The sequence below is a fragment of the Heterodontus francisci genome, chromosome 2 (assembly GCF_036365525.1).
Source record: "Heterodontus francisci isolate sHetFra1 chromosome 2, sHetFra1.hap1, whole genome shotgun sequence".
NCBI lineage: Eukaryota > Metazoa > Chordata > Chondrichthyes > Heterodontiformes > Heterodontidae > Heterodontus > Heterodontus francisci.
Window position 1 is genome coordinate 69479651 of NC_090372.1, and position 24705 is coordinate 69504355.

General features: G+C 43.6%; 1 protein-coding gene across 3 annotated transcripts in view; it reads right to left on the minus strand.

Annotated features, from left to right (window-relative positions):
* Window positions 1-24705, minus strand: part of dnah5 (dynein, axonemal, heavy chain 5) — a 610401-nt gene that overhangs the window by 19957 nt on the left and 565739 nt on the right. For all 3 annotated transcript variants that reach the window (XM_068058833.1, XM_068058843.1, XM_068058824.1), the window contains 3 exons: window positions 23703-23906; window positions 17166-17381; window positions 7235-7447 (listed from right to left, as the gene is read on the minus strand). In XM_068058833.1, coding sequence (XP_067914934.1) covers window positions 7235-7447; window positions 17166-17381; window positions 23703-23906 — 633 coding nt within the window. The remainder of the gene's footprint in view (window positions 1-7234; window positions 7448-17165; window positions 17382-23702; window positions 23907-24705) is intronic.

A 24705-nucleotide genomic window follows, 5' to 3' on the forward strand; every position in this document is an offset into this window, starting at 1 on the left:
CACAGCTGTTCACAATCTACATAAATGATTTGGATCAAATGTAATATTTCCAAATTTGCTGATGACACAAAACTAGGTGGGAATGTTAGTTGTGAGGAGGATGCAAGGAGGCTTCAAGGGGACTTGGACAGGCTAAGTGAATAGGCATGAACATGGCATATGGAATATAACATGAATTAGTATGAAGTTATCCACTTTGGTAGAAAAAACAAAAAGACAGAGTATTTCTTAAATGATGAGAGGTTGGGAAGTGTTGATGTCCAAAGGGGCCTGGGTGTCCTTGTTCATGAGTCACTAAAAGCTAGCATGCAGATGCAGCAAGCAATTAGGAAGGCAAATGCTATGTTGGCCTTCATCGTAAGGGGTTTTGAGTCGAGGAGTAAAGAATCTTGCTGCAATTGTATAAAGCCTTGGTCAGACTGCACCTGGAACATTGTCTCCTCATCTAAGGAAAGGTAAACTTGCCATCAAGGGCGTGCAACAGAGTGCCAGACTAATCCCTGGAATGGCGGGATTGTCTTATGAGGAGAGATTGAGGAAACTGGGCCTGTATTCTCTAGAGTTTCGAAGAATGAGAGGTGATCTCATTGAAACTTACAACATTTTTACAGGGCGTGACAGGGTGGATGTAGATAGGATGTTTCCCCTGGCTGGTGAGTCTAGAACTGGAGGACATAGTCTCTGAATAAGGGGTAGGCCATTTAAGACTGAGATGAGGAGGAATTTCTTCACACAGTGGGTGGTGAATCGTTGCAATTCTCTACCTCACAGGGCTGTGGAGGCTCAATCATTGAGCATATTCAAGACAATACTAATGACATCAAGGGATATGGGGATAGCATGGGAAAGTGACGTTGCGGTAGATGATCAACCATGATCTAACTGAATGGTGGAGTAGGCTCGACAGATTGAATGGCCTACTCTTGCTCCTATGTTCCTATGTAGGGACTGTCTAAGGTGAAGCCTACAATCCAAACAAACTATAATAATACCAGATTTTCCATGGCATTAATCATAATTTATAGGGTAATGACAGAAAAAAGACAGGAATTGCATTCCTATGACAGAGCTGGGTCATTCACAACCAGACTGAATCGCAAACAGAGTAGAAGTTGAGAATTTAGTGATAATAGGAATTTGGTGGTGAGGAGTAAGGCAATTCCTCATGCCAACTCAAAAGGAATGGAGCCACAGAACCTGAGGATCCTAAGATACGTATCTAGGTTAATTATCTAGATATCTAATATTTAGGTTCTTTGCGTTTAGTAACTTAGTGGCTCTTGTTAAGTTTGAGTAAATAATTACACTTTTGGTTAGTTCGCTTTGAGCAGTGAATTAAAACAAAAGCAATGTAGATTAGAGCTAGTAAACAGCAATTATTTAATTAATCATCTGTATCTAAGGATCGGGTATTTTATGTTTCTAATTAGAATGGAGAGACAGCTGCAACTTATAGTCTGCAATTCCTGTGTTATGTGGGAATTTCAGGAAGCTTCCGGAAGCTTCCTATGTCTCAGAGGCCCACATCTGTAGTAGTGCCTCCAGCTGCTTAAACTCATGCTGAGGGTTTCTGGGAGTGAAGGGCAACAGGACTCACTGCAGGACATAAGAACTGCTTCCTAGATCGCAGGTTCCAAGAGGTGGTCACCCCATAGCCAGATAGCATTCAGGTTAGCAACTTGGTGACCACCTGGAAGAGTAGGAAGAGGCAGGCAGTGCAGGAATCCTCTAGGACTGTGGCACTTTCAAATTGATATTCAACTTTGAATACTGATGAGGGTGACAATACCTCGAAGGAGTGCAGTCTCGAGCCTGGCACCATGAGGCAAAGGATTGCACAGTGGGTACAGCAAAATGTAGGAACAGACTAGTAATTGGGGATTCGATAACCAGGGAGCTGCACGGGCTATCTTTGAAATGAGACCTGCATGGTATGTTACCTCCCTGGTACCAGGGTGAAGGACATCATGGCGAGCGTACAGAATATTCTGCGGGAGAAATGGGAAGAACCAGAATGACATATGGAGGCAGAGGGTTGAGGTACTATAGCCAGAATTTAAGGAACTAGGGAGGAAGTTAGAAAGCAGAACCTCAAAGATAGTAATCTTTTTGATTATTCCCAGTGCCACACACTAGTGAGAATAGAAATAGGAGATTAATGTTTGAGACATGGTGTAGGACTTGAGGCATCAGATTCCTGAGAACAGTTGGGAACAGTTCTGTGGCAGGAGGGGCCTGTTCAAGATAGATGTGTTGTACCTGAACAGAACCAGGACCAGGCTGTGTATGAAAGGTACAGAGGAGAAGTGAAAAAAGAATTAAGAGGGGCAAAGAGACATGAGAACGGATTGGTGGCTAAGATAAAAGGGAATCCAAATGTCTTCTATATGCATATTAACAGTAAAAGAATTGTTCCTGGAGTGTTGGGCAGGTTAACCGAAATTGTGGGGGAGGCTTTAAACCAATAGAGCAGTGGGTGGGCACTAAAATGTATTTTTAAAATGTAGAAACAAAGTGCACAGAGGACTGGGTTAGACAGTTAAAGAGTTAGAAATAATACAGAGTTAGGTGGGATCACAGAAAATGCAAAGAGGTCTAAATTAAGCTTGAATTGCATTTGAGTAAATGCACTAAGTGTGGCGAATAAGGTTGATGAGCTGCAGGCACAAATAGCCAAGTGGGAATATGATGGTGATCACTGAGATCTGGCTCAAAAAAGGTGGGGAGGGGTGGTGGTTGTTGGTGGTATTGGATGCTTAATATCCCTGGGTATAAATTATTCAAGAAAGATAGGGAAGGAGAATATTTCAGTGCTAGAAAGAGAAAATGTCCTTGAAGATTCAAAGACAGAGTCTATTTGGTTGGAGGTAAGAAACAATAAAGGAGCTATTATGTTACTTTGTGTATTTTATAGGCCACCAAATTGAGGGAAGGAGATAGAGGAGCATAGTTGCAAAGTAATTACCAAGGTGCAAAAACTATAGAACGGTGTTAATGGGAGACTTCAACTACCCCCAACATTGAATAGGGCAGTGATAGTGTTAAGACCAGAGAAGGGGAGAAAGTTCTGAAGTGCGTTCAGGAGAATTTTCTTGATCGATATGTTTCCTGCCCATCGAGGAAGGAGATACTAATGGACCCAGTCCTGGGGAATAAAATGGGTCAAGTGGAGAATGTCACAGTCGGGAACCATCTTGGGAATAGTAACCACGGTAACATAAGATTTAGATGAGTTACGGAGAAGGACAAGGAGCAATCTAGAATAAAAACACTTACCTGGAGGAGACCTAATTTCAATGAATTGAGGGTATCTGACCGGGTACAATGGAGTCAAAAATTGGCAGGCAGAAATATAATGGAGCAATGGGCAACCTTTTAGAAAGGGGATGGTTTGGGCACAGTCCAGGACATTCCCACGAGAGGAAAAGGGAGGGCAACCAAAGTCAGAGCTCCATGGATGACGAAGCAGTTAGAGAGTAGGATGAAGCAGAACAACAGGGGTTATGACAGATATTCGCTTGATAATACAAGGGAGAATCGGGCTGTGTATGAAAAGTACAGAGGAGGAGTGAAAAAGGAATTAAGAGGGGCAAAGAGACAGTATGAGAACAGACTGGTGGCTAAGATAAAAGGGAATCCAAATGTCTTCTATATGCATATTAACAGTAAAAGGATTGTTACTGGAGTGCTGGGGCCAGTTAGGGACCCAAATGGAGATCTACTGGTGGAAGAAGAAGGCATGGCTGAAGTATTAAATGAGTACCTTGCATCGGTGTTTAGCAAGGAAGAGGACTTTGCACTTTTCCAGAACTATAGTAAACGATGAGGTTGCGGGAATACTGAAAGAGATAAAAATAAAGAGGTACTAGAATGGTAATGGATTGCAGGACTTAAAATAGGATAAGCCACTCAGTCTGGATAGATGCAGTTTAGGTTGCTAAGGGAAGTAAGTGTAAAAAGTGCAGAGGTGCTGGCCTGAATCTTGCAATCCTCCATAGATATGGTGGGGGTGGGGGGGGGGGGAGGGGGGGGTGGTGGGGGTTGGTGCCAGAAGACTGGAGAATTTCAAATGTTACAGTCTTGTTCAAAAAGAGAAGGGTAAACCTGGCTAATAGAGGCCAATCAGTTTTAATGCCACTGGTGGGAAAGCTTTTAGAAACAATAATCCGGAGAAAATAACAGCCACTTGGAAGAGCATGGACTAATAAAGAAGAGCCAGCATGGATTTATTAAGGGCAAATCACATTTAACTAATTTGATTGACTTTTTTGATGAGATAACTGACAAGAGTGAATGAGGACAGTGCAGGTAATGTTATGTATATGGACTTTCAAAAGGTGTTTGTTAATGAACTGCATATTAGGCTTGTTAGCAAAATTGAAGCCCATGGGATAAAAGGGACAGTAGCAGCAAGGATACAACATTGGCTAAGGAAGAGAAAACAGAGAGTTGTGGTTTTGTTCTAGGACCACTGCTGTTTTTGATAAACATTGTGATGACTTGGACTTGGGGGTATAGGGCACAACCTCAAAATTTGCAGATGACATGAAACTTGGAAGTGTAGTGGACAGTAAGGAAGTTAGTAATAGACTTCAAGAGGACATAAACCAGTTGTTGGAATTGATGGACAAAAGGTAGATGAAATTCAATACATAAAAATTTGAGGTGATGCCTATTGGTAGGGAGGATAGGAAGAGAAAATACGTGCTAAATGTACAATTTTAAATTTGGTGCAAGAAGAGAGAGACCTGCAGGTGTTTGTGCACAAATCTTTGAAGAAGGCAGGACAGGTTAATAAAGCTGTGAATAAAGCATATGGAAAAGCACAAAAGCCAGGAAGTTATGTTAAACCTATATAAAACCTATATAAAACACTGGTTTGGTCCGAGCTGAACTATTTTGTCCAATACTGAGCACTGTACTTTAGGAGGGATGTGGAGAGGGTAAAGAAGAGATTTACTAGAATTGTTCTGGGGATAAGGGATTACAGTTACATGGATTGATTAGAGAAATTTGGGTTGTTCTCATTATAGCAGAGAAGGCCAAGGAGAGATTTGTTAGAGGTGCTTAAAATCATAAAGGTTTTAGATAGCGTAAATAAAAATAAATTTTCCAACAGCTGAAGGCACCGATTTAAGCTGATTGACAAAAGAACCAGAGATGACATGAGGTAAAATTTTCTTTACGCAACAAGTGGTGAGGATTTGGAATGCACTGCCTGATAGGATGATGGATACAGATTCAAAACTAGTATTTGAAAAGGAATTGGATGAATACTTTGAGAAAAAACATTTCAAGGATATGACGGAAGAGCTGGGAAGTGGGACTAACTGGATTAATCTTTGAAAGAGCTGGTGTAGACTCGATGGGCCGATTGGTTTCCTTCTGTGCTGTGCTATTCTATGATTCTATAGCATCTGTGTACTAAGGTCCCAAAGCACCTTAAAACAAATGCAGCACTTCTGAAGTATGTTACATCTATTTTATAAGTAAACATGGAAGCTAGCTAACACACAACAAGATTCCACAAACATCAATAAGATAAATGATAAGTTAATCTGTTTTTGATGGTGTTGGTTGCAGGACATATGTTGGCCAATATCGTAGAAAACCCCCTCTGACCTTTTGAATTGTGCTATGGAATCTTTTATGGTCAATTGAGAGGGCACATGGGGTCTCTGTTTAACATCTCATCTGAAATATGCAACTCTGACAAAGCAGCAGTCACTGACAGGAGTGTAATACCACAAAATTTTAATTTTAATCAGCATTATGTTTTGATGTGCTGGTGTTCTGCCTCTCAACCTATCTGCCAGTGGAGAAAGTTACCCACTGGTTTCTGCAACACTGCTCATACACATGCTCTGTTTGCTGGCAATTTAATACAAATTCTGATTTTAGACGGTGTCAATGAGTTAAATGCTTGGCAAATGTCTGACCAGCTGGAAACTTCCTTCAGTGCTAACCAGGCTTAGAGAGGTAGAATACAGCATTTTATAATAAGCTGCTGATTAAAATTAAAGTGTCCATTAGGGGGAAACTGACTGAAACTTTGAGAAAAGTATCTTCCACAGCTGAGATTTTAGCTATTTTCCCTAAAGAGATTGGGACAGGGATAGTAGAAAGCACAAAAATTCCAGTAATTGAGCCAAAGGCTTGATGGATAGCGATTGTTTCACCTTTGTTTAAGAAAAGGGAAAGGTATAAAACAGAAAATTACAGTACAATTAATCTTATCTCAGTTTTAGGTAAAATTCAAGAATCCATAACACTGGATGGGTGGTGAATACTTAAAGCATGGGCGACTCAGGGTTACTCATAAAGAACAGGTTATGCTGCAGATATTTAACTGAACTTTTTTGAGAAATTTGTCCCTCTCTCAGCCAGCATCTCTTCCTTCTTCGACCAAGCTTCCTGCTGAAGGTTACCTCATAAAAGTTTGAAAGTTAACGTCCTGGCTTGTTTTAAACTCATTTAGCAAAAGTCACAAGTTCAGTTATGGCCTAAAGAAACATGTATAACATGTTACGCAAATTACTTGAGAAAATCATAATGTATGCTGGGAGATTCTCCACAGTAAACAAACCCAAATCTGTAGCATGCAGGGAATTATAGGCATGGGTGATATTGTGACCTTTCTTCAAATGACAAAGCTCTGGAAAGAATATAAACTCAACTTTCCTGAGTAAAAATGTTGCTGAAGGTATTCAAAGACACAAAAGACAATTCTACAGGTAAGTTTAGTTAACTACGTAGGCAAATTCACCCATGGCTGAGTAGGTAAGGCTCTTGCTTGTGAGTGAAACGATTGTGGGTTCAAACTCCCACTCCAGGACTTAAGCACATAATCGAGGTTGATACTTTAATGTACTGTTGAAGGATTGAGGGGTTTCAATACGACCTTAAACCAAGGCCCTGTCTACTTGATCAGCTGGATGTAAAAGGTTCCATGGCCTTATTTGAAGAAACCCAGGGATGTTTCTTGGTGTCCTGATTAATATTAATTCTTCAACCAAAACAAACAGATTAAATGATCATTTATCTAATTTTCTGTGGGAAATGGTTATGGTGTAAATTGGCTGCTGCATTTCTCTACATAAGACTGATAAAACTTTAGAAGCGATTAATTGGCTGTGAAGTGCTTTGAGACATTATGAGAACCTGAAAGGCATCAGATGCAGGGCTGTTTCAATACTGTACATCCTATGACAACTACCCATTGTTTTACAATTACCTTTTTCCACCGAGCTGGAATTCTAGCATCATACATGCAGTCTAAGGCATCTCTAAGGTTTTCACTCATAATGATAGTTCCATCAATCGCAAGTTTGAGGTCTATCAGAGTACTTCGCACCAGAGTAATTACTCTTTGCATTCTGTCAATTTCTTGACGAAGGAAGATATTCATTGGTTGAAATGCTCCCATCTTCTGCAGTTTTTCTTTCACCTGGCAAACAATCCAACTTGTTAGCTTGTCACAATCTATTGTGTACAATATACGATAGCAATGGACACAAAGGGCTGAGATTTCCCAGCTCTTTGGAGACGGGCTGGGAGGCGGGAGATCTGCCAATATGGCGAGGGAAGGTGTCAGGAGGGGAATCCAACGTCTTCCCACTGCCATGGCATATTACTGGGCAGCCAATTGAGCCAGTTAAGAGCCCAATGAAGGGCTATTTCCCATCCCCGTGGGCATTTTACCCTCATTGGGAGGGCCTGCCGCCATGTGGGGAGACAGCCAGGTAAACCCTGGTGGCCACCTAGTGGGTTCCCAAGGGAGGCCCTCCTTAATGGGTGCCCCTTGCCAACGGAGGGGCTCCCGACGACAAAGGCCACCCCCTGCACCTAACACACTGCCAGTGCACCCTGACCACCCAACACCACCTCCACCCCCTGCCCCTCCGCCCCGGATTGCCGGGGCCTGCCTGTCTGGCCCCGGCTTCCCCAAACAAACTGACCTTTCTTTGAGGGAGCCTCGGCATTGAGGTGGCTTAATCCTCGAGTGTTGGCGTTACCAAGGCTCCTCAGCTGCCTGCCCTCTGATTGGGCCGGCAGCTCTAGGGGGTGGGCTGCTGTCCTCAATTGTTTGGTGGCCCCAGCAATAGCCTGTTCATTGGCTGCTGCCAGCAAAATACCGCCACCCACCAGAGCGGGGTCGGTTCCTACTTTTGGCCCTGGTGGTGGGACTTCAGCCTCCGTTGAAAAATTCAGCTCTAACTCCAGCAGGCATGCACAATCTAAATGGTATGAGCTGCATTCTTTTGAACACTTCTTTAAAGAAGGATCAGAAGGACAGGTATCTGTAGTAAAATCTCAATAGCAATAATTGGTTAAACTACCTGGTCGTTAACAGGGCATATCAAAATATTAATAACATTGTAAGGTCAAATCAATCTTTACAAAGTTTTCTACCACAGATATTCATATACTTCTTATAGTGTAGCCCCCAAGACAAAAGCCTTAAGGCCAATTATAGTATCTGTTATGAGTGAAAGCCGATCGTCATAGAGGCCCTGAGTTCCAATATTCTATAGCACGTCTCCTCCACCATGAAAGGCCCCTGAATCGACCTCATGTCTTGACTGCCAAGATCCATGGCTCTCTGGTAGTCACAGAAACTGCTGAAAGGTCATTCAGCACATATAAAATCAACAATGATTTTATGAGTACTTGATGAACTTTTAAGCTAATTCTCAACTATGTCTGGGAATGCAGCCTTTGTGACTCCAAGTGGTGCCTCAGGTTTGAGGTTGGACAGGTCAAGTCATGGCAAAGACAGGCAGCAGCAGGGGCAGGGCGCATATCTATCTTGGAGACAAGAGCTGGAAGATGACCCAGAACATAATGTCAAGAAAACATGCTATGCTGATGAGGATTTTTTAATTCATCAGTTGGAAACCTACATTAAACTTTTAAAAAGGAAAGCTGGAATCCTACTTTTAACTTTAAAAAAAAACTGGCAGCTAAAATGGCCACCACAATTTGAATTGAAATACCTCACATTCCATGACATCAAAGTGGAGATGCATATCTCAAAAGCTCCCATCTCACACAATGGCTTGAACAGTTGAGTAAATTATCTAGGATCACCCTAGTTAGCAGGACATTCAAAGCCATCTTGGAGCATTCACTAGTGGAGATGTACCTCCAGGTGGTAAACATTGACACAATATAACCTGAGAGAGATCTGCGTCTTAGACTTTGGACCTCATTAAAACAAAGAAACACAGAGAGAACCGTGTGACAGTCTCGCCAGGCTGAGTGAACTTGAAGTTTTTTTGTTACAGACAGGAGACAAGCTTTGAGAGCTAACCAGTTCAAGACCCCAGTGGGGCTCTCTCTTTCTCTCTCTCCAAGTAACATCGCAAGTTTCAAAACTTGCCTTTCGACCTCTCCTTGCCTGATTGTAACAGAGATTTGGGGGATCGCGTCTGGGATCAAAAGCCAAAGACAAACGAGAAATTGAAAGTGGGAAACCAATTTGATCCCAAGCAAAAATTAAAAAACTTCAATACAGGTTTTCTTCTGGTTTTCATTGCTAGAGTACTAAAATATCCATATTCGAAGCCAGTACCTTCCGAAACCAGAGTGAAGTAACTTGGGACAGGTTAAACGTCCTATCTATTGAAGAGATGAGGAATGTAGCTGGGCAGTTAGGGATTACTATCCATCCAAAAGCTAGGAAACCTGAAATCCTAAAACTTGTGGCTAACCAATTTGTACTTGAAACTGAAGAATTGGAGATTTAGAGTTAGAAACAGACAAAGTAAGAGAGGGAGAGAGACATTGCAAGTTTTGAAATCTGTCTGCGACCGCGGAACATCCAAGTCTACCATTGCTACAGAATCCTCGGGGGAAAAAGTCACCTATATGACTTTCTTCAAGAAAACCCTGAACCAGGTGGACCAGCTATAAGTGCACTTCTGCCAGTTAGAGACTTCAGAACCACAAATTCAGCTGGAAGATAACTGAATTACTAGACCTCACAGACTGTATATTATTTTTATTTGTTTTGGACTCTACTCCAAGCAAACCCTTCTTCATCACTCCGTAACCTATTTGTGTGTGTGCGTGATTCTTGTGTTTGTGAAAGCTGGAGCGTAGTTTATTATTTTCAGTTAGATCAGGATTTGATTTTCAGTGTAATAAACTAACCTCTTTCTCAAGAAAACCTGTCTGATTGATCCTTTTATGACCATAGCACATAAAGGGTTGAACACTCACTGAATATGTAAGCACATTCACTGCTTAAAAAGGAATAAACCCTGTTATAGTCAACAAGGAGAGGGACAAAAGGGGAGCCTTTCGACCCCTCCTCGCCTGACCATAATAATCAGAACATAAGAAATAGGAGCAGGAATTAGCCATTTGGCCCTTTGAGCTTGCTTGGCCATTTAACAAGATCATGGCTGATCTTCTACCTCAACTCCACCTTTTAGCACTATCCCCATCTCCCCTAATTACCAAAAATCTAGTGACATCTGTCCTGAATATGCTCAATGACTGAGCATCCTCAGCTTTCTGGCGTAGGGAATTCCAAAGATTCACAACGTTTTGAATGAAGAAATGTCTCCTCATTTCAGCCCTAAATAGCTGACCCCTTATTCTGAGACTGTGAACCCATGTTCTAGATTACACAACCGGGGAAACATTTTCTCAGTATCTACTCTGTCAAGCTCTTAAGAACTTCATGTTTCAATTAGATCACCTCTCATTCTTCTAAACTCCAGGGAATGTAGACCTAGTCTACTCAACCTCTCCTCATAGAAAAATCCCCTCAAAATAAATTGGCAAGGGGATGGACAACAGCATATAGAATTAGAAAAGAGGAATAAGGTGCATAAAGGAGTGAGAGTGTTGGATCATACTCGAGAAGGAAGTAGTACCATATTAGATAGGAGCAGACTAAGAAGGATAAAGAGGAACACAAAGACAGGCTTACAATGCATGTATGTAAATGCACAAAGTGTGGTGAATAAGATTGGTGGGCTACAAGCACAAATAGGCATGTGGATGATATAGTGGCAATAATGGAAACGTGACTTAAAAATAGTAAGGACTGGGCACTTAATATTCAAGGATAGAAAGTGTTCAGAAAAGATAGGGAAGGGGAAAAGGGAAGTGGGGTGGCAGGACTGATTAGTGTTGGAGAGGATGTTCTTGAGGGGACAAAGACATAATACATTTGGTTAGATAAGCAAAAAAGGGATGATCATGCTACTGGGGTATTCAATAGACCTCCAAATAATGAGAGGGAGATGGAAGAGCAAATCTGCAGGGAAATGACAGAGATGTGCAAGAACTATAGAGTGGTGATATTGGGGGACTTTAATTACTTAAATATCAATTGGGATAATGTTGGAATAAAGGGAAATGGTGGGGAGGAATTTCTGAAATGTGTTCAGGAGAACTTCTTTAACCAGTAAGACGAGGAAGGAGGCATTGCTGGATCTGATGCTGGGGAATGAGGTGGGCCAAGTGGACCAAGTGTCTGTGGGGGAACACTTGGGTAAGAGTGAACACTGTATCATACAGTTTAGTTTAGAAATGGAGAAGAGCAAAGAACAATCTAAAGTAGAATTTCTAAATTGGAAGAGGGCTAACTTCAATGCAATGAAAGGGGATCGAGCCAGGGTAAAATAGAACCAAAGATTGACAGGAAAAACTGTAACGGAGCAATGGGTGATCTTTAAGGAGGATATGTTTTAGGTACAGGCTAGGTACATTCCAACAAGGGTGAAAGGTAAGGGAACCAAAGCCAGGGCTCGTTGGATGATGAGGAAGATAGACAATATGATGAAACAAAAAAATGGTGTAAAATGTATGTCACATGAACTCTTCAAGCAGAAACCAGGCCAAATACAATAAAGTCAAAGGGGAAGTGAAGAGGAAAATACAACTGGCAAGCATGGAATATGAGAATAGAATGGCAGTTAACATAAAAGGGAACCCAAAAACCATCTACCAGCATGTAAATAGTAAGCAGGTAGTAATAAATGCGGTGAGGCTTATTAGGGACAAAGAGGGTGATACATGCTTTGAGGTGCAAGGCAAGGCTAGGATCCTTAATGGGTATCGATGTTTACTAAGGAAGTGGATACTGACAAAATATCAGTAGAAGTGGAGATGGTAAAGAAAATGAATGAGGTGAAAATTAATAGGAAGTATGTACTGGAAAGCCTGACTATGCTTGAGAGTGGATAAGTCGCCTGATCCGGATGACTTGTATCCAAAGTTGCTATAGGAAGTGGAAGTGGAGATAGCAGAAGGGCTTGTCACAATCTTCCAATCGTCCCTAGATATGGGGGAGGTGCCACGGGACTGGAGAGTGACAAAGCTGACAGCCTTATTCAAGAAAGGGTGTAAGGACATTCCTAGTAACTACAGGCTGGTTAGTTTAACATCTGTGGTGGATAAGGTTTTAGAAAGAATAATCAGAGAACAAATCAACAGGAACTTGGAGAGGTTTGAGTTAATTAGCAAGAGCCAGCATGGATTTGTAAAAGGCAGATAATATAACTTGACTAACATAATTGATTTTTTTGATTAAGTAACAGAGAAGGTTGATGAAAGGAAAGCAATGGATGTTGTCTATATGGATTTTAAGAAAGCCTTTGACAAAGTACCACATAAAGGGCTGGTTACCAAAATTGAGGCTCAGGAACAGGAGAGTCAGTGTCAGCTTGGATAAAAAATTGGCTTAAGGACAGAAAACAGCGAGTCATAGCAAATAGTTGTTTTTCAGACTGGAGGATGGTAGACAGCAGTGTTCCCCAAGGTTCACTGCTAAACCACTGCTTTTTTGATATACGTAAATTACTTGGATATTGGAATACAGAGTAAAATTTCAAAATTTTCTGTGATACCAAATTTGGAAGAATGATAGATAGTGAGGATAATACCAATCAATTGCAACAGGACATAGATAGGCTAGCAGAATGGGCAGACAAGTGGCAGATGGAATTTCATACAGAGAAATGTGAAGTGATGCATTTTGGCAAAAGGAATAGGGAGATACAATATAGACTAAATGGTACAGTTTTAAAGAGTGTACACGGACAGAGAGACCTGGGGTACATGTACATAGATCTTTGAAGGTGGCAGGACATATTAGTTAGAAAGCATATGGGATCTTAGGCTTCATAAATAAAGGTATTGAGTACCAAAGCAGGGAGATTATGTTGAAACTTTATAAGTGGTTTGGCCACAACTAGAGTATTACATCCAGTTCTGGTCACCACATTTTAGAAAGGATGTGAGGGTCCTTGAGAGGGTGCAGAGGAGATTTACCAGAATGGTTCCAGGGATGAGGGATTTTAGCTACAAAGTTAGGTTGGAGAAGTTGAGGTTGTTCTCCTTGGAGCAAAGGAGATTGAGGGGAGATTTGATAGAGGTGTACAAGATTCTGACAGGTTTAGATAGGGTATACAAAGAACAGCTATTCCTATTAGTTGAAAGCACCAGGACTAGGGGACCCTGATTTAAGGCTTGGGCAAGAGATGCAGGGTAGAGATGAGAAATAACTTTTTTATGCAGCGAGTAGTAATGACCGGGAACTCACTGCCTATGAGGGTGGTGGAGACGATGAATGTTTTAAAATGAATATTTGAGGGAAATAAACTTTTAGGGCTACAGGGATAGATTGGGGAAATGGGATTGACTGGATTGCTTGGCAGACAGCCAGCATGGGCTCGATGGCCCGAATCGTCTCTTTCTGTGCCGTTATGACTCTATGATTCGATGAACCTTTGTTGGATTCCCTTTAGGACAAGTGTGTCCTTCCTGAGCCAGTATACAAATTGCTCAGGTGATATGCTGGATCTTCTGCACAAGCTATAAATCTACCTAATCTCAATTCAAATGTTTAGTTGGCAGGGATTATTTACTCCTTGCTCCTTAAACATTTATATTTGTAGCTGTTGGAAGAGTGCTCTATGTATGCATGTATACAGTAATGCATACTTTTCTCTTCTGCGCACAACCATTAGAACTCCAGCCAGGAAGCAACCAAGTAACATAAACAGAGGCTTGCCTGTCTGGAACCCTTAATATCATTTTATTATCTTGTATACAGCAGAAACCAATTCATTAGAACCACAACTCCCTATGTTACTTGGGTATGCACAGTACGTAGGAAATGTACAGCAGACATTCTGCTCAAAAATCCCTTAAGTCAATACAAACATCAACTATACGCAAACAGTAAATACAAGTTACAAAGCAATGTAACTCTTACTGTTTACCTGGTGTATCTCTTAGACCACTTGAAAAACTCAGCTGATATAAGAAATATATAAACGAAAGGTTGAGGGAGCTAGGGCTTTTCTCATTGGAGCGAAGAAGGATGAGAGGTGACTTGATAGAGTTGTACAAGATGATGAGAGGCATAGATAGAGTGGATAGCCAGAGACTTTTTCCCAGGGTGGCAAGGGCGCAGTATGAAGGGTATGTAGGTAGTTTGATCCTAACTACCTACATACCCTTCATACTGCGCCCTTGCCACTTGTAACAGCCCTTCAAAACACTCCCACAGGGGATGCTGAGACCAAGTGGGCCCACATCAGAGACGCCATCTATGAGTCAGCTTTGACCACCTACGGCAAAAGTGCGAAGAGAAATGCAGACTGGTTTCAATCTCATAATGAAGAGCTGGAACCTGTCATAGCCGCTAAGCGCATTGCACTGTTGAACTACAAGAAAGCCCCCAGCGATTTAACATCCGCAGCACTTAAAGCAGCCAGAAGTACTGCACAAAGAACAGCTAGGCGTTGCGCAAACGACTACTGGCAACACCTATGCAGTCATATTCAGCTGGCCTCAGACACCGGAAACATCAGAGGAATGTATGATGGCATGAAGAGAGCTCTTGGGCCAACCATCAAGAAGATCGCCCCCCTCAAATCTAAATCGGGGGACATAATCACTGACCAACGCAAACAGATGGACCGCTGGGTTGAGCACTACCTAGAACTGTACTCCAGGGAGAATGCTGTCACTGAGACTGCCCTCAATGCAGCCCAGCCTCTACCAGTCATGGATGAGCTGGACATACAGTCAACCAAATCGGAACTCAGTGATGCCATTGATTCTCTAGCCAGCGGAAAAGTCCCTGGGAAGGACAGCATTACCCCTGAAATAATCAAGAGTGCCAAGCCTGCTATACTCTCAGCACTACATGAACTGCTATGCCTGTGCTGGGACGAGGGAGCAGTACCCCAGGACATGCGCGATGCCAATATCATCACCCTCTATAAAAACAAAGGTGACCACGGTGGCTGCAACAACTACCATGGAATCTCCCTGCTCAGCATAGTGGGGAAAGTCTTTGCTCGAGTCACTCTGAACAGGCTCCAGAAGCTGGCCGAGCGCGTCTACCCTGAGGCACAGTGTGGCTTTCGTGCAGAGAGATCGACCATTGACATGCTGTTATCCCTTCGTCAGATACAGGAGAAATGCCGTGAACAACAGATGCCCCTCTACATTGCTTTCATTGATCTCACCAAAGCCTTTGACCTCGTCAGCAGACGTGGTCTCTTCAGACTACTAGAAAAGATCGGATGTCCACCAAAGCTACTAAGTATCATCACCTCATTCCATGACAATATGAAAGGCACAATTCAACATGGTGGCTCCTCATCAGAGCCCTTTCCTATCCTGAGTGGTGTGAAACAGGGCTGTGTTCTCGCACCCACACTTTTTGGGATTTTCTTCTCCCTGCTGCTTTCACATGCGTTCAAATCCTCTGAAGAAGGAATTTTCCTCCACACAAGATCAGGGGGCAGGTTGTTCAACCTTGCCCGTCTAAGAGCGAAGTCCAAAGTACGGAAAGTCCTCATCAGAGAACTCCTCTTTGCTGACGATGCTGCTTTAACATCTCACACTGAAGAGTGCCTGCAGAGTCTCATCGACAGGTTTGCGGCTGCCTGCAATGAATTTGGCCTAACCATCAGCCTCAAGAAAACGAACATCATGGGGCAGGACGTCAGAAATGCTCCATCCATCAATATTGGCGACCACGCTCTGGAAGTGGTTCAAGAGTTCACCTACCTAGGCTCAACTATCACCAGTAACCTGTCTCTAGATGCAGAAATCAACAAGCGCATGGGTAAGGCTTCCACTGCTAGACTGGCCAAGAGAGTGTGGGAAAATGGCGCACTGACACGGAACACAAAAGTCCGAGTGTATCAGGCCTGTGTCCTCAGTACCTTGCTCTACGGCAGCGAGGCCTGGACAACGTATGCCAGCCAAGAGCGACGTCTCAATTCATTCCATCTTCGCTGCCTTCGGAGAATACTTGGCATCAGGTGGCAGGACTATATCTCCAACACAGAAGTCCTTGAAGCGGCCAACACCCCCAGCTTATACACACTACTGAGTCAGCGGCGCTTGAGGTGGCTTGGCCATGTGAGCCGCATGGAAGATGGCAGGATCCCCAAAGACACATTGTACAGCGAGCTCGCCACTGGTATCAGACCCACCGGCCGTCCATGTCTCCGCTATAAAGACGTCTGCAAACGCGACATGAAATCGTGTGACATTGATCACAAGTCGTGGGAGTCAGTTGCCAGCATTCGCCAGAGCTGGCGGGCAGCCATAAAGACAGGGCTAAATTGTGGCGAGTCGAAGAGACTTAGTAGTTGGCAGGAAAAAAGACAGAGGCGCAAGGGGAGAGCCAACTGTGCAACAGCCCCGACAAACAAATTTCTCTGCAGCACCTGTGGAAGAGCCTGTCACTCCAGAATTGGCCTTTATAGCCACTCCAGGCGCTGCTTCACAAACCACTGACCACCTCCAGGCGCGTATCCATTGTCTCTCGAGATAAGGAGGCCCAAAAGAAAGGTTAAAGGTTCGGCACAACATCGTGGGCCGAAGGGCCTGTACTGTGCTGTCCTGTTCTATGTTCTAAAGGATATGATCTTTTGGATAATTGCAATTCAACTTCATTTCCAGGAAAGGAAAATTTAAAAATGACCATGAAGCTAATCATCTGATATGCTAACACTATTAGTAAACTTCAAACATTCAATTTCACCAGTCTAAGGCTACTATTTAACGGATTAGAATTATCAAATTACTTAATTAGGTATGCATCTTAATCAGCTGGGGCTTTTACTATCTATTAAAAATTCAATTAATCTGTCTTCTTTATCTGATTTATTGCCTACCTCAAATGGCATGTAGTCCACAGGCAGCTTCTCTAACATGTCATCAGCCAACCTTGCTACCACAGCTTCTCTTGTTTCTCCTCCTCCGTTGGAGCTATCCTTCGGCTGAATGCTAAGAATAGTATCTAGGACATCCTTGGCAAGTTTGCTCTGGTAAGTGATATCAGCATTGGTGTGCAGACCAAACACTTTTGGAGTGTCATATGTAGGAAGGCTCTGTAATGCACAAAATGTAAGATGTTATTTTTTGGAAAGTAAAGAGCATACACATATATATAAATATGATAATGATGTAAGAGGACATTTATTTTATTCTTTCATGGGATATGAGCGTTGCTGGCAAGATCAGCATTTGTTGCCCATCCCCAATTGCTCTTGAGAAAGTGGTGGTGAGCCGCATTCATGAACCGCTGCAGTCCATCTGGTGTATGTATGCCCACAGTGCTGTTAGGAAGGGAGTTCCAGGTTTTTGACTCAGCGTCAATGAAGGAACTGTGATATAATTCCAAGTTAGGATGGTTTGTGGCTTGGAGGGGAACTTGTAGGTGGTGGTGGACCTATGCCTAAGCTGCCTTTGTCCTTCGGGGTGGTAGAGGTCGTGGGTATGGAAGGTGTTGTCATAGAAGGCTTTGCAAGTTGCTGCAGTGCATCTTGTATATTGTAAACACGGCTGTGCGCTGGTGGTGGAGGGAGTGAATATTTAAGCTGGTGGATGGAGTGCCAATCGAGAGGGCTGCTTTGTCCTAAATGGTGTTGAGCTTTCTGAGTGTTGTTGGAGCTGCACTCATCCAAGCAAGTAGAGGGTATTCCATCACACTCCTGATTTGTTCCTGTGGATGGTGGACAGCCTTTGGGAGATAAGAAGGTGAGTTACTTGCCAGAGAATTCCCAGCCTCTGACCCGTTCTTGTAGCCAGAGTATTTATATGGCCGGTCCAGTTACGTTTCTGGTCAATGGTAACTCATAGGATGTTGATGGTGAGGGATTCAGCAATGGTAAGGCCATTGAATGTCGGGGGGATGGTTAGATTCTCTCTTATTGGAGGGCGTCATTGCCTGGCACTTGTGTGATGCGGATGTTACTTGCCACTTATCAGCTGGAGCCAGATTTTGCTGCATGTGGGCATGGACTGCCTCAGTATCTGAGGAGTCTTGAATGGTAATGAACACTGTGCAATCATCAGAGAACCACCCCACTTCTGATCTTATGAAGGAGGGAAGGTCATTGATGAAGTGGCTTAAGATGAAACAAAAACAAGAAATGCTGGAATCACTCAGCAGGTCTGGCAGCATCTGTGGAAAGAGAAGCAGAGTTAACGTTTCGGGTCAGCGACCCTTCTTCGGAACTGACAAATATTAGAAAAGTCACAGATTATAAACAAGTGAGGTGGGGGTTGGGCAAGAGATAACAAAGGAGAAGGTGCAGATTGGACCAGGCCACATAGCTGACCAAAAGGTCACGGAGCAAAGGCAAACAATATGTTAATGGTGTGTTGAAAGACAAAGCATTAGTACAGATTAGGTGTGAATATACTGAATATTGAACAGCAGCAAGTGCACACCTGAAGAAAAACAACCTGAAAAAAACAGTGGGTAAGCAAACTGAACAAACTAAGATGAAATGAAATAAATGCAAAAAAAGATTGTAAAAAATGTAAAAAGGAATGTAAAAAAAAGGAAGAAAAAATAACTAAAAATGACTAAAAATGAAAGTAAAGTGGGGGGCTGTCATGCTCTGAAATTATTGAACTCAATGTTCAGTCCGGCAGGCTGTAGTGTGCCTAATCGGTAGATGAGATGCTGTTCCTCGAGCTTGCGTTGATGTTCACTGGAACACTGCAGCAATCCCAGGACAGAGATGTGAGCATGAGAGCAGGGGGGAGTGTTGAAATGGCAAGCAACCGGAAGCTCAGGGTCCTGCTTGCGGACTGAGCGGAGATGTTCCGCAAAGCGGTCACCCAGTCTACGCTTGGTCTCCCCAATGTAGAGGAGACCACACAGTGAGCAGCGAATACAGTATACTACATTGAAAGAAGTACAAGTAAATCGCTGCTTCACCTGAAAGGAGTGTTTGGGGCCTGGGATAGTGAGGAGAGAGGAGGTAAATGGGCAGGTATTACACCTCCTGCGATTGCAAGGGAAGGTGCCCTGGGACGGGGACGAGGTGGTGGGGGTAATGGAGGAGTGGACCAGGGTGTCGCGGAGGGAACGATCCCTTCGGAATGCTGACAGGGGAAGGGAGGGGAAGATGCAACTGGTAGTGGCATCACGCTGGAGGTGGCGAAAATGGCGGAGGATGATCCTTTGGATATGGAGGCTGGTGGGATGAAAAGTGAGGACAAGGGGAACCCTGTCACGGTTCTGGGAGGGAGGGGAAGGGGTGAGGGTAGAGGTGCGGGGAATGGGTCGGACACGGTTGAGGGCCCTGTCAACCACAGTGGGGGGAAATCCTCGGTTGAGGAAAAAGGAGGTCATATCAGAAGCACCGTCATGGAAGGTAGCATCATCAGAGCAGATGCGTCGGAGACGGAGAAACTGGGAGAATGGAATGGAGTCCTTACAGGAGGTAGGGTGTGAAGAAGTGTAGTCGAGGTAGCTGTGGGAGTCAGTGGGCTTATAATGGATATTGGTAGACAACCTATCCCCAGAGATGGAGACAGAGAAGTCGAGGAAGGGAAGGGAAGTGTCAGAGATGGACCATGTAAAGGTGAGAGAAGGGTGGAAATTGGAAGCAAAGTTGATAAAGTTTTCTAGTTCGGGGCGGGAGCAGGAAACGGCACCGATACAGTTATCAATGTACCGGAAAAAGAGTTGGGGGAGGGGGCCTGAGTAGGACTGGAACAAAGAATGCTCGACATATCCCACAAAAAGACAGGCATAACTAGGACCCATGCGGGTACCCATAGCGACACCTTTTACTTGAAGGAAATGCATGGAGTTGAAGGAGAAGTTGTTCAATGTGAGAACAAGTTCAGCCAGGCGGAGGAGGGTGTTGGTGGATGGGGACTGGTTGGGCCTCTGTTCCAGGAAGAAGCGGAGAGCCCTCAAACCATCCTGGTGGGGGATGGAGGTGTAGAGCGATTGGACGTCCATAGTGAAGAGGAGGCGGTTGGGACCAGGAAACTGGAAATTGTCAAAATGTAGGGCGTCAGAAGAGTCACGGATGTAGGTGGGAAGAGACTGGACCAGTGGAGAAAAGATAGAGTCTAGATAGGAAGAAATAAGTTCAGTGGGGCAGGAGCAGGCTGACACAATGGGTCTGCCGGGACAGTCCCGTTTGTGGATTTTGGGAAGGAGGTAGAAGCAGGTTGTCCGGGGTTGCGGGACTATGAGGTTGGAAGCTGTAGAGGGAAGATCTCCAGAGGAGATGAGGTCAGTGACAGTCCTTTGGACGGTGGCTTGATGTTCGGTGGTGGGGTCATGGTCCAGAGGGAGGTAGGAAGAGGTGTCTGTGAGTTGGCGTTGAGCTTCTGCAAGGTAGAGGTCGGTACGCCATACAACAACAGCACCACCCTTGTCTGCAGGTTTGATGACCATGTCGGGGTTAGACCTGAGAGAACGGAGTGCCTCAAGTTCAGAGGGGGGCAGAGAAATTGAGACGACCAATGTCTCGCCGACAGTTTTCAATGAAGAGATCAAGAGCGGGTAAGAGACCAGGGGGAGGGGTCCAGGTAGAGGGAGAATGCTGGAGGCGGGTGAATGGGTCTGCTGGTCGGGGGGAGGAATCCTGGTCGAAGAAGTGAGCCCGGAGGCGGAGGCGACGGAAGAAGAGCTCAACGTCATGCCGAGCGCGAAATTCATTGAGGTGGGGGCGTAAGGGGATAAAACTGAGACCTTTGCTGAGTACAGAATGCTCAGCATCAGAGAGGGGGAGGTCAGAGGGTATAGTGAATACACGGCAAGGGGTCAGATCAGAAGGGGTGGGGTCAGAGGGAAGTGAAGCGGAAGGAGGATCTGGAGGGGCATTAGTCCCCATCAGCTGCTGGAGCTTGCGTTCCTTAACACCTGAAAGGAAGAAAAAAAGTTTTTTGTTAATGCGTCGGATGAGACGTAAGATGAGATGAAACTGCGGAGTAGAACAGATTTGAGATAAGGTGAGACGGTGCTGCTGGAGAGAGAGGTCCAGTGTGTGCAAGTGGCTTAAGATGCTTGGGCCGAGGATACTACCCTGAAGAACACCAGGAGCAATATCCTGGGGCTGAGATAATTGGCGTCCATCAAACATAACCATCTTCCTCTGTGTTAGGTGTCATGTAGGCCTCCACTTGCCAAGAATGAGGCATATTAATTTTGTCATATGAATATTGATTTTGAACTTGTTGGGAAGAAGAGAAGGCCTGTACAAGGGCTGCCAGACACTTAGCTGAAAAACATCTGCATACTAAAAGACAGTACTTGTGGAGACAAAAGGCCCATTCCCTGACACATTCAACCCACAATGGATTTTGATCACCAGACATTGAAGGTGTAAGGAACGGCATTCCAGAGACTGCGAAGATGATACAATCCACAAAAGCCAGGACAGGTTAAACCAGCTCGGCACATGACTAACCCACATCTGGACAAGGGTTTTTTGAACTCGCCACAGAGCTTTTGAACTCAGAAAGACTGTTTGCTCCTGGAGTGAAAATACCTCTTCTGTCTGCTCCCATCTCTTTCTCACAAGCCTCTGAACCCACTGAGGACACATGAACTTCAAGAGAGAAAAGTCTCCTACATCAAACAAGGTTTAAGAAGAATACTGGGCCCCAACGAAAAGCCAGACCTACCTGCAGTCAAGGACTTTACAGCGAGCTCAAAGAACAGTAACCAAAACCATCTTCAGATATTTCCTCAAACTTCTCCACTTTATTTCTTCTGCTCTTTTCTGTCTCTACCTGCATGTGTGTATCGCGTATGCATGCTAGCGTGGGCACGTCATGTATCCGTAGGCTTTAACCGAATTAGAGCTTAAGTTTAATAAAATTCAACCTTTTTTCTTTAAACCTGTTTGGCTAGTTTCTTTGCCTTATAATTGGAAGTTAGTAAACAAGAATTCACTAAGGGGGAGCTAAAAAAAATTGGTTTGTTTAAAATTAAACGCTGTTATGGTAAGACCAGGTGAAGGCTGCGAGGGAACCCGAGACTCGTTTCTCACCTGGTCGTAACATAAGTAAGACTCTAACCGATAGATATAAAGTAGTGATAGTGTAAGAACAAATATAACACGGGCATACAGTAAGAAGCCAAATGTTTTAACAGAAGTGTATAAATAGAGAACTAATTACAGCATAAATGAAAGCAGATAGCTAAAATGTCAGGTTTCCTATTCCAGAACATACATGTGATGGTCACCTTACTTTAATAGTAATATATAGCTCAATGGCATTGCAGAAATATCTGCATATTCTTGCTCAATACTGGAAAACTGGAACTCAACTTATATTCAAAAATCATCTAAAACTCAGGAAGCAATGTTAAAAAAGAAAATATAATGTTTGTAATTAATAAAGAACAAAGAACAGTACAGCACAGGAACAGGCCATTCGGCCCTCCAAGCTTGCGCCGATCTTGATGCCTGTCTAAACTTAAAGCTTCTGCACTTCCGGGGACCGTATCCCTCTATTCCCATCCTATTCATGTGTTTGGCAAGATGCCTCTTAAAGGTTGCTATTGTACCTGCTTCCACCACCTCCCCCGACAGCAAGTTCCAGGCACTCACCACCCTCTGTGTAAAGAACTTGCCTCGCACAACCCCTCTAAACTTTGCCCCTCGCACCTTAAACCTATGTCCCCTAGTAACTGACTCTTTCACCCTGGGAAAAAGCTTCTGACTATCCACTCTGTCCATGCCACTCATAACTTTGTAAACCTCTATTATGTCGCCCCTCCACCTCCGTCGTTCCAGTGAAAACAACCCGAGTTTTTCCAACCTCTCCTCATAGCTAATACCCTCCAGATCAGGCAACATCCTGGTAAACCTCTTCTGTACCCTCTTCAAAGCCTCCATGTCCTTCTGGTAGTGTGGCGACCAGAATTGCACGCAATATTCTGAGTGTGGTCTAACTAAAGTTCTGTACAGCTGCAGCATGACTTGCCAATTTTTGTACTCTATGCCCCGACCGATGAAGGCAAGCATGCCATATGCCTTCTTGACTACCTTATCCACCTGCGTTGCCACTTTCAGTGACCTGTGGACCTGTACACCCAGATCTCTCTGCCTGTCAGTACTCCTAAGGGTTCTGCCATTTACTGTATACTTCCCACCTGTATTAGATCTTCCAAAATGCATTACCTCACATTTGTCCGGATTAAACTCCATCTGCTATTTCTCCGCCCAAGTCTCCAACTGATCTATATCCTGCTGTATCCTCTGACAATCCTCATCACTATCCGCAAATCCACCAACCTTTGTGTCATCCGCAAACTTAGTAAGGTATTTTCAAAGAATTATTTTCATTTGGAAATTAGAACAACAGCTTTATTTATCTGGTAAGCAGTATTTTTACAACTACCTATTGCTTCAGCCTGCTAAAGGTTGATTGAACTGTTTACAAACCTGAATGTATGCTAAGTATTGATCCACTGAATTGCACTTGGGAATGTTGTAACCCTTGTAGAAGCAGAAGTCTGAAGCAAACATATTTTCACTGAACCAGACCTTGCCAAATGTGTTCAGCAATCGTTTGTCGAAGTCATCTGTCACTCTGCCACCATATTGGATCTCACCAATCATGTATCGCACTGTAGTCCAAGAAATACCCTTGAGGCAGAAATAGGGCAAATTTAACAATATTATCATATACTTTATCGAATATATAGGTTCAAAGAACTTCAAGATTGATGTTGATGATAATGGAGAATATTAAAATACTAAACTTCAGTGATTAAAATTAGCTATATTTCATTGCTGCTCAGATTTCTCTTTGCTCTGTCAGATCTTTTGCCATTTTACATATAGTTGTAACCACAGGAAACGGATTTGGGTCATATGTCCCTTGAAGCATTTTGGCATGGCTTATGCACCAACCCCCCACCGCCCCCCACACCCGGCTCTCCACGGTAAAGGGGGTTCCTCAAACTTTTTATACATTGCTAATATTGGCTATTTTCCCAGTTATCAGTTTCCCAGTATTCAATGATTACTCATTTCTGAACTGAGATGGGTAGTTCAATAGGCTCTAAATTTCTGTGGATTGCTTCCGATGTCCTGTTGTAACTTATGCAGAATTTCGGCAGATGCCCTGGAAACTTGATGCAAATTACTTTTTAGCCAGTTATGCCATTTCTGAGTGTTCTGCTGATCTCCCACTGGAGAAATGCTGCATAAATTCCAGGATATCATCTTTAAACATACTTCATTAAGTTCTGAAGCGTGTTCCATTCTCCCCAAAGAGTGGAACCAAATTCAGTCTCTCCTCTGACGTTAGTTAAGGTCATAACATTTTAGTTCGATTCCCAATGTCGATCACCCCTTGGGTCAAACATATTGGTGCTAATTCAACGAAATTGCTGAGAAAAACCTCTGCAAAGGAAGTGTAAATGATTGAAAATGTTCATTA